The 16,796-nt window shown below is 36.7% G+C and overlaps 2 protein-coding genes across 3 annotated transcripts; both read left to right on the top strand.

Moving 5' to 3' along the window:
* The first annotated feature begins 435 nt into the window (after nucleotides 1-435).
* Nucleotides 436-9,454, top strand: stxbp2 (syntaxin binding protein 2). Its single transcript, XM_005942327.3, has 19 exons — nucleotides 436-653; nucleotides 2,508-2,557; nucleotides 2,637-2,718; nucleotides 2,872-2,948; nucleotides 3,068-3,143; nucleotides 3,250-3,353; nucleotides 3,569-3,717; nucleotides 3,821-3,905; nucleotides 4,480-4,610; nucleotides 4,732-4,839; nucleotides 4,953-5,010; nucleotides 5,120-5,185; nucleotides 5,634-5,714; nucleotides 7,083-7,224; nucleotides 7,349-7,455; nucleotides 7,550-7,648; nucleotides 7,744-7,829; nucleotides 8,489-8,649; nucleotides 8,752-9,454. The coding sequence occupies exons 1-19, from the start codon at nucleotides 617-619 to the stop codon at nucleotides 8,829-8,831; spliced, it is 1,779 nt and encodes a 592-aa protein (XP_005942389.1). The 5' UTR covers nucleotides 436-616; the 3' UTR covers nucleotides 8,832-9,454.
* Nucleotides 9,455-9,545: 91 nt separating this feature from the next.
* On the top strand, nucleotides 9,546-16,782 carry LOC102313615. Of its 2 annotated transcripts, XM_005942329.3 has the most exons (16): nucleotides 9,546-11,275; nucleotides 11,380-11,441; nucleotides 11,812-11,923; nucleotides 12,009-12,100; nucleotides 12,199-12,342; nucleotides 12,490-12,634; nucleotides 12,780-12,940; nucleotides 13,163-13,342; nucleotides 13,496-13,640; nucleotides 13,798-13,967; nucleotides 14,091-14,231; nucleotides 14,471-14,624; nucleotides 14,695-14,846; nucleotides 15,280-15,462; nucleotides 15,746-15,784; nucleotides 15,877-16,782. In XM_005942329.3, exons 2-16 carry the CDS (start codon nucleotides 11,391-11,393, stop codon nucleotides 16,321-16,323), a joined length of 2,316 nt encoding a protein of 771 aa, XP_005942391.1. In that variant the 5' UTR covers nucleotides 9,546-11,275; nucleotides 11,380-11,390; the 3' UTR covers nucleotides 16,324-16,782. The 2 variants fall into 2 exon arrangements, with proteins under 2 accessions (XP_005942391.1, XP_042084534.1); XM_042228600.1 differs by having other exon boundaries at nucleotides 9,546-11,441; nucleotides 15,877-16,781.
* The last annotated feature ends 14 nt before the right edge of the window (nucleotides 16,783-16,796 follow it).

Here is a 16,796-nt window from a genome sequence, read left to right on the forward strand (position 1 = left end):
TGGATGTAGCCTACACTTGAACAATCAAAACGACCATAGAAAGGCTTACTAATTTCATTGTGTCCAGTTGTTTAAGGCGAAAATAACTCATTAATGCAGTCTAGGATACTTCTACGTGTTTGTTATTTAAATCAAAAACTTAAATAATAATAATAATAATAATAATAATAAACTTTATTTATAAAGCACACTAAAAAACCAAGGGTATACCAAGGTGCTTGACAAAAATAAAATAGGAAAAGGGAGATGGGAGGGAAAAGAGAAAGGACCTGGCACGTATCAATTATAAAAACCTTGACAATCATAAGATATAAAAGTAGTTCACAAGCATAACGGATAAAAATGTACCAACGCACACCAAGCGTTAACTAGGTGGAAAGGCAAGATTAAACAAATAAGTCTTCGGCCGTAATTTAAACAGTGGCATAGAGTCAGACGCCCGAATAGCAACAGGAAGGTTGTTCCATAAGACCGGGGCAAATAAAAAGTCCAAAGCACGAGACTCTTGTAATGGTGATATATTTGACAGTAGGGGGCAGTATTTAGCTTTCAAATGCTTCGAAGCTTTGCTTAGACCACAAGGAAGTGACCAACTCTCTAGAGCACTGCTGTCAAGATGGCACCGATTGGGCTGAAAGCTGTAGTCGGAGAAAGTAAGTGACGTATTTATTGTATCTAATCTCACTGTAGCAGTTTATTACAGTTAAAAAAAGTACTTTATTGTAACCTTTATCGCTGTAACTTGATGAACTGACGTTCAATTTATTAAACAAAATCGTGTTGTGGATGACGGTTTACCAACTCTTCCTGCTTCACTCCTAATATATATGCTAACGTTGCCGAAGGAACCGATGTCATCATTTAAAAAGTCATATATATATATATAAAATAATAGTATTGTGTTACACGTAGTGATAGCAGTATTTGCTTAATTTGCTGAAGTTTCATGTGTTTTGTGACATTAGCCACACTTGAAAGCTAAAAGTCGCGACGTTAGGGATTGAAAATGTTGTGACAGTCCAAGTTATAGGCTAACCCAGGGTAGCTAATCTGAAAGGGAAGTCTAGTAACTTCGCTTGTGATCTGTTAAATCATCCTGGACATTTAGGCTGTAAAACGTCAGGAAGTCACAACTTTTGTTACACAATAACTTGTAGTACATTGCGTTGAAAGTAAAAAAAAAAAACGCATGCCGGGGTTAAAACATTACGTATTCACAAGGCTCATCTAGTAATGCTTATTTGTAATTATATGCTAATTGCTTCTGCTAGACTTTAGAAGCATTAAATTTGGGCTTATGTTCCTTCATCTCACATTTTCACTTCTTTTAAGAAGTCTGAAAAAAAAAACCCATACCATTACAAAGCGGTATGATTTGTAATTTACTATCTGCTATTATTAGCTGAAAACGTTGTCCATACAAGATGACTTAACCTATTTGGAGTATGCCAAAAATATCAAATAAAATCTCATATTCAATATTGTATTCAGAGCAGTGAGAGAATAAATCCCAATAAGGAAGTTTCCTTGCAAACTGGGTATTTTTATTTTTTTTTAGATTTAACAAAACTCTTCGAAAGTATAATCTTTTCCAGTTCCCTGTATGAGCGACCTGGAAAATCATTAGTTAGTGATGAAGGTCACACTTGGTGCAAAAAAAGAAATCTTTTTTTTTTTCCCCTCCCCATTTCTTTCTCTCAAAAGCCCTGAACCATAATACACATATATTCAGTAGCCACCATAATACCAGGAACCTTACCAGGATTTATACAGCAATCATAAAATAGTGATTACAGTGATGGCTAACTCGGAATAAAGAAAACATTTTCTTTATGAACTCCCATAACAAGCTATTTATGTCAGCTATTACTGTGAAAACAGTGAGTCATATGTCTTAGGGAGCAGAATCTATGTTTTTAATCAGGTTCAAATCGTGGTTTAACAAGGAAGTGAAGACATCATATTGGTGCAGTTCAACTTTTGATGTTTCCTACCACACTGCTTTCTTCTGTACCCTAGTTAATTATTGTGTGATTCAATGAAAACTTCTTTTGGGAACAGTGGCCCACTGCAGGAGACTATTTGGCTGTTTGTTTTAACACACGTACCACACCTTAGCTGTTGTGCTTAGGACGTCACTGGAACAATTGTGCTTCTGTCTATATAAGACCAGGAAGTTGCACCCAAGCAAGTTTGTCACTGCAAGTGTTAAATATGTTTAAAAAGGGTTCCTGTTTTTTGAATTTTTGACAGTAGAGCTGACCTTTGACTTTTGTTGTCACACAAATTCTTTGGAAACTATTCAGTAAGCTACATTTCATGAAAAGCTCAAATTACTAATGAATGCTGCAACAACAATCTAGAGCATTTTGACTATATGAATGTTTCATAAAGTATTTTTTTTATTATTATTGTTGCTAAATTTACTCCACTTGTGACCCGTTTTAGCTTGTTTTTGTTATGAGGTTATGGGTTCTTGCATCACAAAATTATCTTTTCATCTACAGAAATCATCAGTGGTGTGATCAAGAGTGTGAAAAAGGATGGAGAATGGAAGGTAACGGTAGATACAAAAGAAGAAATTCTTTTGATTTTTGTTGCACTGAATTTATTACCACTGTGTGACCTTTGTTTAGGTTCTTATTGTGGATCACATGACCACAAGAATTCTGTCCTCTTGTTGCAAGATGTCTGACATTTTGGCGGAGGGGGTGACCAGTAAGTATGGATATAATTCATAGTTTTTAGTTTAGTTTTTTAAATAAATGAGAGATCAAACCTTTAGCTGTTGAAGAGTAAAATGTGCCAACTTAATTCATTTTCTGCGTTTAAATGACATTAAATTATCATATTGTCTTTTCTGTTTTTCAGTTGTGGAGGACATCAATAAACGCAGAGAACCCATCTCCAGTTTGGAGGCCATTTATTTAATCACCCCATCTGCAAAGGTTCAAAAGAGTTCCGTCTTTTAATGTTGCCATATCTTCAAGATTGTTCTCATGTGCATAATATTTTAAAGATAACTATGTGCATAATATTTTAAAGATGAATATGTTTTCAATTACAGTCGGTTCATGGTCTCATTGATGATTTCAAAGATGCAGCCTTTACATACAAGGCAGCACACATCTTCTTCACTGACAGTAAGAGTGGAACTATAAATATGAGAAATGTATTTTTTTTCCAGACTTCAGTGTAAAACGCTAAAACTGACATTAATTCATTTTTTTTTTTTTTTGCCCTGTTTAGCTTGTCCAGATCCTCTCTTTGCTGATATTGGAAGAGCCAAAGTTTCAAAATTTATCAAGACTTTAAAAGAGATCAATGTTGCTTTTCTTCCATATGAGTCGCAGGTGGGTAAAATTCTTATATTTCATTGAGTCCAAATTGTCTTTGGACATTTCATTAGAAATGTTTTTGGTTTTGGACAAAACTTATTTGACAGTTAATCATTTAATTGTATGGCAAAAAGACAAACGTTTTCCCGAGCTGCAATCAGTTATAGTAATATTGTCTGTCGGTTTATTGTGACAGGCAATACCTTTCACAGTTTCTCTTGTCCCCGTAGGTTTTCTCACTGGATGACCCAAAATCCTTGTACTCCTTCTACAGTTCAAAGGCAAATGAAACAAGAGATAAAATGATGGAAAATGTGGCAGAGCAGATTGCGACCCTGTGTGACACTCTCAAAGAGTACCCTGCAGTTCGTTATCGCAAGTATGGGCCCCTTCATGAGAAGAGAGATAGATTTAAACAAATAAATCTTTTCCCACTGAATGTATTATGCTGATTTTAAAGTTGTATTCTACTTTGTTTTTAGGGGACCTGAGGAAAATGCTAGACTGGCTGAAGAGGTCTATCAGCGCCTCATTGCTCACAAAGCTGAAAACCCAACCATGGGAGAGGTAGGAAATACTTTGGTCTTCAACCACTCGATTTCTCACATTCTCTGCTGTGTAATTTCAAATCTTAAAAAAATGGTGAACAAAATGTTTACACTGCTTTTCTTTCCTGCTAAATCATCTTTCTCATGTAAGAGAATAAACCTCTGTTGGGATTCTGCAGCTCTTCAGCTTAACAGGTTGTGAATATTTCTTTGGTTTCTGGGATTTATTTCCTGATGATTATTTTCTCATCCTTTGCTGGACCTGTCCTTTTTTCCCTTCTTCTTTTCTGTTTTTCTTAGCTGACATTTCCTTGCTCCTGAGATGAGTCTTAAAAGGCATGTATTACTGTTCCCTTTTTGCGTCTATGCATGTCAGGTGCTTTATCATACTATGCTGTATGTATTTCTTTTTTTGTCTTTTTTCTACATCTAGCTGTGATGCTAAATTATAATAATTGATAATTAATTGATTTCATTGCATGGCATTGCAACAGTTAATGTGTACTTTCAGCCAGTCTCTTTTAATGAATCTTTAAATTAAATCATATATTTCAAAAGTACTGGATGATATCCTTAATTTGTATTATTTTTAGGGTCCAGATAAGGCGCGATCACAGCTAATCATTGTTGACCGTGGGTTTGATCCCGTCTCACCTGTTCTTCATGAGTTGACCTTCCAAGCAATGGCTTACGATTTGCTAGACATCAAACAGGACATCTATACGTAAGGGACTACCTTTATATTTTTATATTGCTCTGTCTGTTTGGTGTGGTGTCTTTGGTATACCAGTCCCTCCATTTGTGGACTTTTAAACATTTTTTAAATTTATTTTTGGATATTAAAGTTATCAGACAACCGGCATTGGGAACTCAAAAGAGAAGGACGTCTTACTGGATGAAGATGATGAACTCTGGGTTCAGCTCAGACACATGCACATTGCTGATGTCACCAAGTATGTTTGTCACAGTAACATTTCTACGACTGCTACAACTTGATTGTGGAGTCATTGTAAAAAAAGTTTTTTTGCGTTAGGTGTCTACTAATTTTCTCATTTGATTGTTGCAGGAAGGTGACAGAGCTTCTTCGCACATTTTGTGAGAGCAAGAGGATGTGCACTGACAATGTGAGTGTTATGTGCATTATCTTTTCAGGTGTTTGAAAAGTCCACGATAGAACATGAGTATTGTTTTTGTGTTATGATGGAACTTTGGGGAAAATGTTTCTCCTTTCAGGCCAATATCAAAGATCTGTCTCAGATGTTAAAGAAGATGCCACAGTATCAGAAGGAGCTGAGCATGGTGAGTTACATTAAAAAACAAACAAACAAACAAACAAACAAACAAACAAACAAACCCTTATGTAACTTCTTATCATTATTTGTTTGTTTTAATTTATCTAATCCAAAAGCACTGTCTGTTCAGTTTATTTAGACCTTTACTTAAAAATAGGGAAATGTTTTTGAAGCATATTAGGATACATTTGTGATGATAAATTAGATACAATTTAGACCATGGTTGTTTTGCCTAATTAAGCATTAGCTGGGCCAGCTAAAGTTTAGTTGGATCAGAATTGGGCCAAAAAAATTCTAGTTATAATCTGACCATTATGACAAGACTTCCTAGAAAACGTTTTTTTCTTATATCAGAGTTGTCAGTCTTAATTATGTTTAATTTTTTAAAATAAAAATATGATGCCATATGTTAAAGTAAGTAATTAGTAATGTATTTTAATGTAATTTTTTTACAGTACTCCACTCACTTACACCTAGCTGAAGCTTGTATGAAGAAATTCAAGGCCTCACTTGATAAACTTTGTGAAGTGGAGCAGGTTAGTAGCCTTGTGCACAACATAATTTTTTGTAATAAAATGTTTGACTTGCAGCAGTCACCATAGTGTTGTTTTTTTTTTGTTTTTTTTTTGTTGGTAAATTACACTTTGAAAGTCCAGTTCAGTTTTTGGCTTTTGTTATCATGTATGTCTACTTAAAAAATGTAATCAAAATTATTATCTTTGAGGACTATTGAACCTAATAGTTTTCAAATATTAATTATAATGCAATAAAAGTCTATTAGGTTGTCACATTTCTGCCACATATGGTCAAATAGCACAATGCAATACACTGACACAGACTGTCTAAACAAAATGCCTGACATGGAATAACTACATTGACTCATCACATTCAGTGACCTGAAATGTATCTTTGTAATTCCTGTGCTTCTTTGCTTCTGGTCTGTTGATATTTTTATTTGTTAACTAAAAAATAATAATATTTCGTAAAACGCTTTAAACTACACATCAGCAGCGTAAATCATCATAGATCTGTGAGCTTACTGTAAGCTTAAAGGCATGTAATAACACAGATGTACCACTTGGTACAGTATAAGTTCTTCCACTAGCAAGACCTGGGAAAAAAGCCACAATCCAAACTGGAGCCAAACCCCAGTGTTTTAGTTATATGTGCCAGACATGCCTTGTGTTCCTGAGGGGAAATGTTTGGCCATATCTAGTCCAGTATCAGATGAGTGACAAGCACATGAGAAATGATAAGCTATGCATGGCTGTGGCATTATGAGGTGCAAGTGTTAATGGGGCCTTTTTTATGAGTAAATCGCTCAACTGCCCTAATGGATTGTCAGCATGTCTGAAAGCTGTCTCTTTAATCCATTGGGCATGCTTTGGCTCTTAAGATGTGCAGTATGATCCAAATGGCAACAGCTCTCTGTCAGCTGTCATTTGTTCTACATTGTTTGGAAGCCCATTACAAATGTGTGTGTAATGTTGCAAATAAAATAATCTTTCAGTTGCTCGCAAAGTTTTGCTGCTGGCTTTAATGAAGTTTAGTCCAAATTCATGTAAGGTTAGCAAAATTATTTAAGGCAGTTACACAGTTCCAAGTGACCATTTATTGGAGGATTGCAAAAAAGGGGAAATCTCAAAGCTACATATAGCTAGTGTACCCAATATTTAGCTTTATGTTGACATAACGTACCTGATTACAAATGCAAATCTGGAGATTTACTTTGCAATCTGAGATTTTCTTGTTGCAATAGTCTTATGGCAATATCATGGCTCTGAAAGAGAACGTGTGTTGGGGGAAAGGGGAATAAAGTGGTTTCATTCACCTCTCTTAACTGCCTGTCTTAAGTTGATGATATTCAGTAAAGGTTGATAGTAAACTAGGGCTTTCTTCCACAGGACCTTGCAATGGGAGCAAATGCAGAAGGGGAACCACTGAAAGATGCCATGAAGAGCATTGTTCCTGTGCTCTTAGATAGTGACATTGATGCCTTTGACAAAATCCGCATCATACTGCTGTTCATATTTCACAAGAAGAAGGGTAAGAAGATCTCAAAACATTTTAAATCTTTTTAAGTCCTAATCTTGTTACATTGAAGAGAAGCTTTATTTGTCATTACTTATTTATAGCAAACAGTGTTTTCATTGCCTGGTTGTCTATTCAGGCATTGGGGAGGAGAACCTTGCCAAGCTCATCCAGCATGCAAATATTCAGGCCGACAGCAACATTATTTACAACCTGCAGAACCTAGGCTGTAATATTATAGCTGGGGTAAGTTTGGCTACAGTCTCATGCTGTGGAACTGATAATTTTATAAAACTTAAAAAAAACCAACCCTGAATATTTGACATACATTGTTTTTCAGGGTCGCAATTCTGGGAAAACACTGCCAGATCGTAAGCAGCGTACAGAAAGCACATACCAGCTTTCCAGGTGGACACCCACCGTCAAGGACATCATGGAGGTATTAAGCCCTAAGTGAGGTTTCAGATGTCACTAGCAGACCTGCTCACCTTTGCTCACAACACAGCTTTTATAACATCTGTTTCTGGATCACAGAATGCCATTGAAGACAAACTGGACAAAAAGCTGTGGCCATTCATCGCTGAACCAGCACCCATCAACACAACTCAGACTGCAGTCAGGTCGGTCGGTGCTCTCCCTCTATCTGAGAAATAAATAAATATATAGATAGATAGGTAGATCTCTTTCCAAAACAGTTTGTATTTAGCAACAAGTGGGGTAAATGACAGATAATCTTATAAAATAAAACCTTTTATCCCCTTAAAACCTTTTAAATGAATCAGAGCCGAGCTTTTGACAAAGTGAAGTAGAGTTTAAAGGGTAAATTTCAGTCATTTTTGAATACTCTATAATCCCTAGGGAATTCCCATCATAATGATGGTGCTAATACTGACCACGCTTGTAGATCTAGATTTACTCATACTGTGGAATGTTCCGGTACTTTTCTACTTTTTAAGCAAAATGCAGAATTAACATGGAGAAGTTGATAATAATATAGACTGGCTAAAAACAACCCCCCCCCCCCCCCCCCCAAAAAAAAAAAAAAACAACAACAAAAAAACAAAAAAACTCAGGAGTTTCTGCTAGTATTTTCACATTCATACTTATTCATCAGGGTCAATTTCCTGACAACATGGTATGAAAATGAGCCATTGTATGACAGTAGTATTAATTATTGTTTGAAATAATAAATGTCAGAAAATCAATAAATAGCTGAAAGGGAGCTGTAGTTTTAGTAATAGTTTTATGTTTCTCAATCATTTTCGAAATTCTTTTACAGCAGTGCACGTTTTGGACACTGGCACAAAAATAAGTCTCCAACGGAGTATCGGTCTGGCCCTCGTCTCATTGTTTTTGTGATTGGTGGGGTGTCATACTCTGAGATGCGTTGTGCTTATGAAGTGACTCGAGCCACAGATGGGAAATGGGAAGTCCTGATTGGTAAGCAATTGCTAATTAAGAAGTTATGACTGATGAACCTGACTATTGAACTGCTATTTAAATATTGTTTTTTTTTTTGTTTGTTTTTTTTTTCCTTGACAGGATCATCTCACATCCTAACTCCAACCAGCTTCCTCAATAACTTGAAGACTCTGGACAAAGATACTAATCCTGATCCGTAATCCCCAAGTTGGGACAGCAATACGGCAGTAGGAGTCTGGTTGTTCCTTTAAACTGATGTCTTTCTGTTGTCCTGTTTAGCTTCTCTGACATCTCTGATGTGAAATCTTAGATGTAGTCATGTAAGAAAGCAGTTGTGACTATTCTATTATAGTGTGCTCTTTTGTTGTTAGTTGGGTTCTGTATACTGCTGTGATTGAAATTGTATTTAAGTAATAAATGAAACAATATTAATGTTTTGATTATTCTATTCATATTTAAATTCTTAATTTTGTTGTAATTGACTTGCGTAGTTATTTAGTCAGAAATTCCAAAAATTGTCACAAAGAAAGAGCAGCTCTCTCCTCATAGAAATCTCTTAATTCAAGTATATTGTAGTTGCACACAATTGAAGGACATATTGTATATAGATTTAAAAGTAGAAAAAAATATTTTATTTTAGGTAACTCTCTCCGTCAACCCTCTTCTTGAAATTTTCATCTCAGTAACAATGTCAGAACTGCTGTGTTATGACCATTGCACATTTACTAGATACTTTAATATATTGCTGGGCGCTAGAGCAGTGGGTGCTTGTTTATTTGTTGATGAAAATGAGCAATAAAATAAAAAAATATATTGAATTTAATTTGTCTTGTTTCTTTTCTATAGGACCTTTTAGTATGCTTCAATATGCATAATATTTTCATTTTGTTAAAAAATTTATAGTTTGTTCATATTATGCTAAAAAGTTTGCTAGTATTCTCCATATAGGCAAATTTTAACTTTATTTTTTCAAAAACTGCTGCTGTTCTGTATAGGCCTCAACCCCCTAAGCCAAGTCATCACCAAGAGTGGATACATGATTCAGGTGTGGAGTGATCATTAACAACATGTACATGGGTGACATTAATCTGTATGCTAGGAATAAGTGAGTCATCAATTTACTGATCCAACGCACCAGATCCACAGCAAGGATATCAGGATGTCATTTTGACTAAATAAGTGTGACCGAAGGGTCACAAAGAGAGGAAAGGTGATCCACACTGGAAGGGGTGGAATTTCCAGAAGACAGAGTAGTCCTTACACAGTCTTTACCGGTCATTAGATACCCAGGTGGAATAATAAGCAGGCTTCAGGATGAGATGGATGTCACTGATGTCAACTCATTAAAAACTCCTCATAATGAGAGGTCCCCACCCAAAGTCCAGCACCCTTGGGGTCTGTGGCCAACAGGAAGTAGGAGAGTGAGGTTAGTGAGTGTTGGAATGGCATTCCAGGATGAAACAACGAACATTTTGCACTGACAGAGTGCTTTGGATTTATATTCTGGTAAACAGCTCGACGTCATCCATGTGGAGGATATGGTAGACGATTGCTCCATTCCATAGTCTGTATCCATATCCATGTTAATGATCTGCCTGAGGGGGTTCAGACCTATGCAGAACAGAAATCCCACACTTGATGGTGACTTCTAGAATTGGCTGCAATTGTTGTTCTCTAGTGTTGATTGCTAATTCCCCATCAAATTCATGAGGAAGGCTCTGAATTGAATCCTGTTGATCTGATATTTTAGACATTCTAAGATTGATCTATGGGGCATTGAGTCATAGGCTTTCTTGTACTTAATCTGGACAGTGCACAGGTTGGTCAGTATGGTCTTATAGTCTCGAATGACTGCTCTAGGTAGCAGTAGCTAGTGATTTGACACTGGTGTTTTCTGGGATTCATGTATTGGGCCATGTTCCTCTTTATTTTAGCTGTTATGATGACTGACTGGAGCTTCCATGTTGTACTGAGGCAGGTTACTGGTCTACAGTTAGACTGGGGACTAGTCCCTTCTGGGGATCGTACACCTTTGATGGTATACTTTTTTTTTTTTTAACCAAAGCTGCGAGTCTTTTCTTGGCAGTTTCTGAGGCCTAAAGGTATGGGCAGCTTACAGTACTTCTTAGGAGGATGGAGATGATGACACTTCCCCCTGACCTGAAGTCCTGGCTCCCCCTTCCTGTATCAATTGAGTTATACCACATAAATCTCTAATTCTGATAGCAGTTGCTTCTTTCGCATGTTAGAAAACTGAGCTACTAGTTGTTTCATTGTCAGGTCCCACATGCTCTTCATGTAACCCCTTGCCTTGGGATTATAGTCATAGTACCATTCTAGCATTCCCGTTTGTCTATCTGCCGCCTGCCTGCTTGCTTGCTCTATGTGAAGTGAAAGTGGGGCCTTTAAAATGTAAACATGAACCTTGAGTAAAGTGTTAGGTCAGAAAGGAGAGCATGCACACCTACCACGAAAAAAAGATCATCCCTCTGAGGATTATGTTTTCATCTGGGATTACAGATGGCAATATGAAGAACAGGGCAGACGCTGAGGTCTTAATGGCAATCGGTTTATACTCAGGACTAAACTATTAAAACCCTTCTTCCGCTTCATATCCAGTACACACTGAGAGAAGCATCATTCGGTATCATTTCATTTATGCATATAATAGTTCATCTTTTATAGAAGTTTTTTGTAACACTTTTCTTGCATCTAGTTTTCATTTGGGGTTTATATTATTTTTTTCAGTTATTTTTTTGATGGCAGCTGCTGGGATGGATTCAAAATCTAAAACCTCTGATGCTGTGCTGGTAAGATGTCAGTGCAAAACTGATTTCTATGTTCTTGTTCTAATTATATAGGGAGGACTATATTCTTTAGATTTTAGAAATATATTAATTCTTCTAATTAGTTAAAGAAATGTGTGTTATCATTTTTAGTTCTTCATAATAGATACATGTATTGATGTAATACACTATAATTAATTTGTTTTTAATGTTCAATGTTAGCTTTACAGAACCTTTATTGTGATATTGGAAAAAGATTAGCCATTAGGATGAATTATCTTTACATTAAGATTCACATTTGACCTTGAGTCAAGATGGTCTGAAAAAACTATTCATATTGAGAAACTATAATGTTGACAGTTCAAGCAATTTTAACAATCTCTATGCTGAATAGGAATCCCCAGAACTAGAGCAGATTCTGGACATAATGAGTTACTCACAGCGTGGACGAATGGACGGACAGTGTTGCACTCTAAGTCCTGCTAAAATAGAGACGACATCTGCAGGTTGGAATAGTGAAAATACCACAGTACAGTATACATCTCCCTTTTTTGGCCTGATTATTGATTGTTTCATTCTTGCTTCCCACAGGGTCAAAAGATGAGAGATCATCCCATACTTCAGATAATAAACAGGGACAATATGTCAACTCGCATTTATCGTTGCCTGGATTTAATTACCAAGTACTAGACTTATGACTATAATATGATGAGGGATACACTGTACAAGTAAAACTGATGATTAAATTACATCAGCTCTCAATTATTACCTGTTTTCTCAGGAAAGTGGACGTAATGATCATCATGTCTCTGCACCTCATATCTCAGTGACTGAGAGTACTTCAGATAGAAACAGGAAGCATCTGTCAGTTCCAGTTGACCAATTACAGATTCCTTCTCAACGTGAACGCTCAAATTCTATAAAGGTCTGTTAATGTGTTAACAAGTTATAACAGTGTTATTCTGATAGCTGTAACAATTAGATTTGTTGATGTTGACTTGTTTAATAATTGTTATCACATATACATCACCCCATTCATTGAAGCTTTATCATGCTGTTTTAACCCAAAAAGTCAGAATCATCTGCTGAACAGCAAAAGTTCATGGAGATGATTACCTATGGACAGCGTGGACGCACGGAGGACCAGTGCTGCTCATTGGATCCTAGCAAGAGTGCTCCTTGCACACCCAGATACACAGAGAAAAAAACTGTTGCAAGTATGTTAAACATGGCTGAAAATTCAATAATTTCTTGCCATTTTAATAAATTGCATTCATCATTTTAAACTTCCTTTATGAACCTGACTGTTTCAGGTTCTGACAGATTAAATATTTATATTGAAAATTTGCTGTATTTGACCAGTGACAGATCCTGAAATGTTCTTCAATCTGTTGGCCGACACTCAGAGCCGACGGCTCGATGACCAGCGAGTGTCGCTTCCATCATTACCAGGCTTACAAAATGAAAAGGACACTGCTATGGGAGATTCAAGCTACTTGTGTTACATGGTCTCTAAAGTTCAAGTAAGGAATTTTCTTTGTTCTCTTTTAATACAAAGTATCAAAATGCTGCACGGAACTTGACTGCTTGAAATGATGGTAGTAACTGCTTTGAGTCTGTTTTAACAGGAATGGGTTAGGGTTAGCTACAAGTGTAGCTTTTTAGTTAAGAGTTTAATAACCACATTATTTTATGTATTTATAGTCAACCTATTGATCAAAAATGCTGACCTAATCTATTTTCAGGGCTCCAGAATGGATGATCAAAGGTGTTCATTACCTCAAATCCTACCCCCAGAGACACCGTGTTCATCAAACAAGGATCAGTCTGAATCTGGTTTAAACCCATTACGCTCAGCCTCCTTCAGCTCCAGTTCAGACATCATAAAGCAACTAAAAAGTGAGGATAAAAATCCTCAAAAACAGGTATCTCCGCGCTTTCAGTTTTAGCCCCCCAAAAGAAATTGTAAACAGCATCGACACTAAACAATGAGGTTTTAGATCACCCCATTTCTTTTTGCATGTGTTATATTTTTGTATTATTCATTCACTTAACAAAATTCACATTATCCCATCTAGTTCTTGACTCCAGCTGAACAGGAAGATCTTTTTACCTTAATTAGTAATTCCCACCATGGCCGGATGGATGAACAGCGATGTGTCCTAAATGCTACACCCCAGTCCACACCTAAGCACCATTTCAGTCAAAGTGAAATCCCCCAAGGTCAGAAAACAGAAAATTTTCCCTTTGGTTTTTTTTTTGCATTTGATATTTTTTCTAAATGAAAACTCAGTTGTTTTGTACATTGATATATAACAGCGCATACATTTCTCAATGAAGCTAACAAATATTTTATTTTTCTCTAACATCCAATGCCCAGATTCTGATAATTTCTTCAGCTTACTGGCCAACTCACAGGGCCGACGGCTGGACGACCAGAGAGTGTCCCTTCCTTCATTACCTGGAATACAGAATGGAGGTACCACATTAACACCCACTGCTGCTGAGACGGATGCAAGCTACTTGTGTTATCTGGTTTCCAAAGTCCAGGTTGGCCCTATATGTAACATTGCGAAAAGTTATTCACAGCTTTTGTTTCTTTGTTAAGTATCCACGAAGTTTTTGCACATATAGATTTATCAGTTTTGCTTCAATCAAACTTTTTACCCACAGGGCTCAAGGATGGATGAACAGAGATGTTCTGCACCCCACATCTTCCAGAATCTGGGTACTCCATCAGCTCAGCGCACATCTGATAAACCTCCTTGGAGGTCTGCCTCATTAAACCGTGACAAAACTGAACAGCGTGGGCAGGTCAATGTTCATACCACATATCACTCAACATTGTTTTACCTATACTTTTTCTGCCCTGTAATTTTATATTTCTTAAGCAAGCCACAAAAACTATATAGTGATTGACTAGAACTTTTATTATCTAGTCTTTTAAAGAAATAACATAGCTGTATTGATTGCTTAATGGCAGCCTCTGTTTGCTATGTCTTTTTGAGAGTTGTCCCATTTCTTATGACATATCTTTCTGTAAAAAAATTTAGGGAATATCCGCAGCTGAGGAGGAGCAGTTCCTTAAAATGATAAGTCGAATACAAAGTGGTCGCATGGAAGAGCAACGCTGCTTTTTACAACCCAGCAGAAGCACACCTTCCTCACCTACACACAATGGCAGTGCTTTGAATAAAGTACCCATAGGTCAGAAAAATGCACAGTGCACTTGAATATGAGTATTTTGTCTCTGAAATGTCAAGAATAATTATTTCAGGCGCAGAAGCAGAGGCGTTCTTCAAAATCATCACCTCCAGTCAGTCACGACGACTAGATAATCAGCGTGTTGCACTTCCTACCTTGCCAGGGATAAGTGGAAATTCTGAAGGAAAAGTAGACATACAACGACATACAACAGCTGAAATCCCAGTAAGTTACACAACATCTAAACTATTGGTACTGTGAAAATTAAGAAAAGTGTAATAAATGTGGTTATATATATATTCTTTTAACTCTATGCAAGTTAAGTGCATGCAGGACACCATGTCTCTCTCTCTCTCAGTTTGTCATACTTAGAGACCCATCATATCCAACCATTAAATTTAACTGTAAATGACCATTATGTAGACCTTAGGCTATCTCTCGTAACCTTTGGCTTGTCTACAGTACTGTAACTACACAACCATGACCAAAATTTCTTTCATGGCTCTAAATGTAGTTGCCACTCTGTCAAAAACCTCAATTAAGAGTGTTTTTCCACCATTCTACTGCTGATTATATTTTAATAAATTGCAACTGATCATTTGTTTTTCTGCAAAACACTTGCCAGTTTAACGGTCTCTCATCATTTCTGTTCTGTAAGGTCTCTCCACTACCACAGATCACAGTGGCTAAATGTACACCTACAACTTCAAAAAAGTGTCCTACACCTGCCTCACAACCTCAAATGGCATATGGAAAGCCTGCTTCCACTGAGGCCTTACCCAAATCTGCTTCACTTATTCCCAAGGGAGAATTTAAGAAGAAGTCTAATTTCCCAGCTAAGGTAAATTCTTCATTTTTCCATTTTTCAGTACATTCAAGTTTGTAGACAAATATATAACAAGTAAACACACATTAGTAGAGTATAACAAATTACCAGTATTTTTATTCTCTAAAATATTATATGTTTCTGTATGGGACAAACAGATTCTCCTTTTTGAAAGCCTCCTGAATTAGAAACACAAAGGCTGATATCCCAGTAAATGAAAAAAACAGAACAAAACAAAAAAAGCTGATAAGAGATTCTGTAACACTGTTTGAGTTCAGTGACTTGTGACATGTTACAGGTAACAGTGAGTGTATCTGTGAGCTTCACACCTCAGGAGGTAAGTTGTAAGATAACTTATTACCCAAAGGTACTGCCATAATAAAAGACGTGCCTTCAGTACTACTCTTTTCTTCTCTGGAAAATGAACAGAAGAATGCCAATGAGCCAGATGCATTTCCAGATGTCTATCTAACTCTTGGAGCCCCAGGGGACAACCTTGTGATACCTCTGAGTCCAGTATGTGGCAGACCCTTGTCCTTTGACTTAAACCTTGTTATGAAGGAAGATGTTAAGTTCAGGCATCGCTCTCCAAGCCATTCCAGTCCCAGAAAAAACAACTCCAGGCCGCCATCTCCCAACAAAGGTGCGACTGGTAAAACACATCCTACATGCTCACATGAACAGGGGAAGCTTGTGACCAGCCACAACAGTGCAGATGTAAACTCCTTCTCCCCAACTGAAAAGACTCACCTGGAGAAAGGAATGGCTCAAGAAGGACAAAAGGGGAAAGGAGAACTTGGAAAGGTGAGGGAAAAGGCACAGCATGGAAAAGGAAAGGGCGCTGTAAAGAAAGACATGAAGAAGAGTGGCAAATAATGTACTTGTAAATTATGGGATTTAAATGTAAAAAAAAAAAGTAGCAAAAAAATTGTATTTGTATTGCTCAAAGCTCTTATTAGAAATTATGTTGATTCTGCTTTATAGGGTCATTTGAAGGATAGTCCTTTGCTAGCTAAATTTACAGTACATATTGTGTCTGTTGTTTTCAGTTTTGCAAATTTTCTAAATGTAAATACACTGTAAGGAATTTTATTCTTTGTGTCAATTATAATTGTAATCTTGAATTAAAACCTTTGGTCTGTTAAACTCTGTGAAGATGTGACAAAAACCAAACCAAAACAAACATGATAAAAAAAACCAACAGCAATAAATGGGGAATCATTTCCTTTGGTCTGAATTCTGAACTTTGACATCTGCATTTAGCATTGGAGCATATGGGTCGTCTACTCCACCCACAGAGCTGAAAACATGACCATATGAAGTAGAACATGCTAAGCAATAAAAAGAAA

This window comes from Haplochromis burtoni, unplaced genomic scaffold (assembly GCF_018398535.1).
Source record: "Haplochromis burtoni strain Fernald_Lab_line unplaced genomic scaffold, NCSU_Asbu1 Contig_335, whole genome shotgun sequence".
In the NCBI taxonomy this organism is placed as follows: Eukaryota; Metazoa; Chordata; class Actinopteri; order Cichliformes; family Cichlidae; genus Haplochromis; species Haplochromis burtoni.

Coding starts and splice junctions, on each gene's coding strand:
- stxbp2 (XM_005942327.3), top strand. CDS start 617: ATGGCACCGATTGGGCTGAAAGCTGTAGTCGGAGAAA. Junction 4,611..4,731: donor ATCAAACAGGACATCTATAC/GTAAGGGACTAC, acceptor TGGATATTAAAG/TTATCAGACAACCGGCATTG. Junction 7,225..7,348: donor CATATTTCACAAGAAGAAGG/GTAAGAAGATCT, acceptor TTGTCTATTCAG/GCATTGGGGAGGAGAACCTT.
- LOC102313615 (XM_005942329.3), top strand. CDS start 11,391: ATGGCAGCTGCTGGGATGGATTCAAAATCTAAAACCTCTGATGCTGTG. Junction 14,847..15,279: donor ATACAACAGCTGAAATCCCA/GTAAGTTACACA, acceptor CTGTTCTGTAAG/GTCTCTCCACTACCACAGAT. Junction 15,785..15,876: donor TGAGCTTCACACCTCAGGAG/GTAAGTTGTAAG, acceptor GAAAATGAACAG/AAGAATGCCAATGAGCCAGA.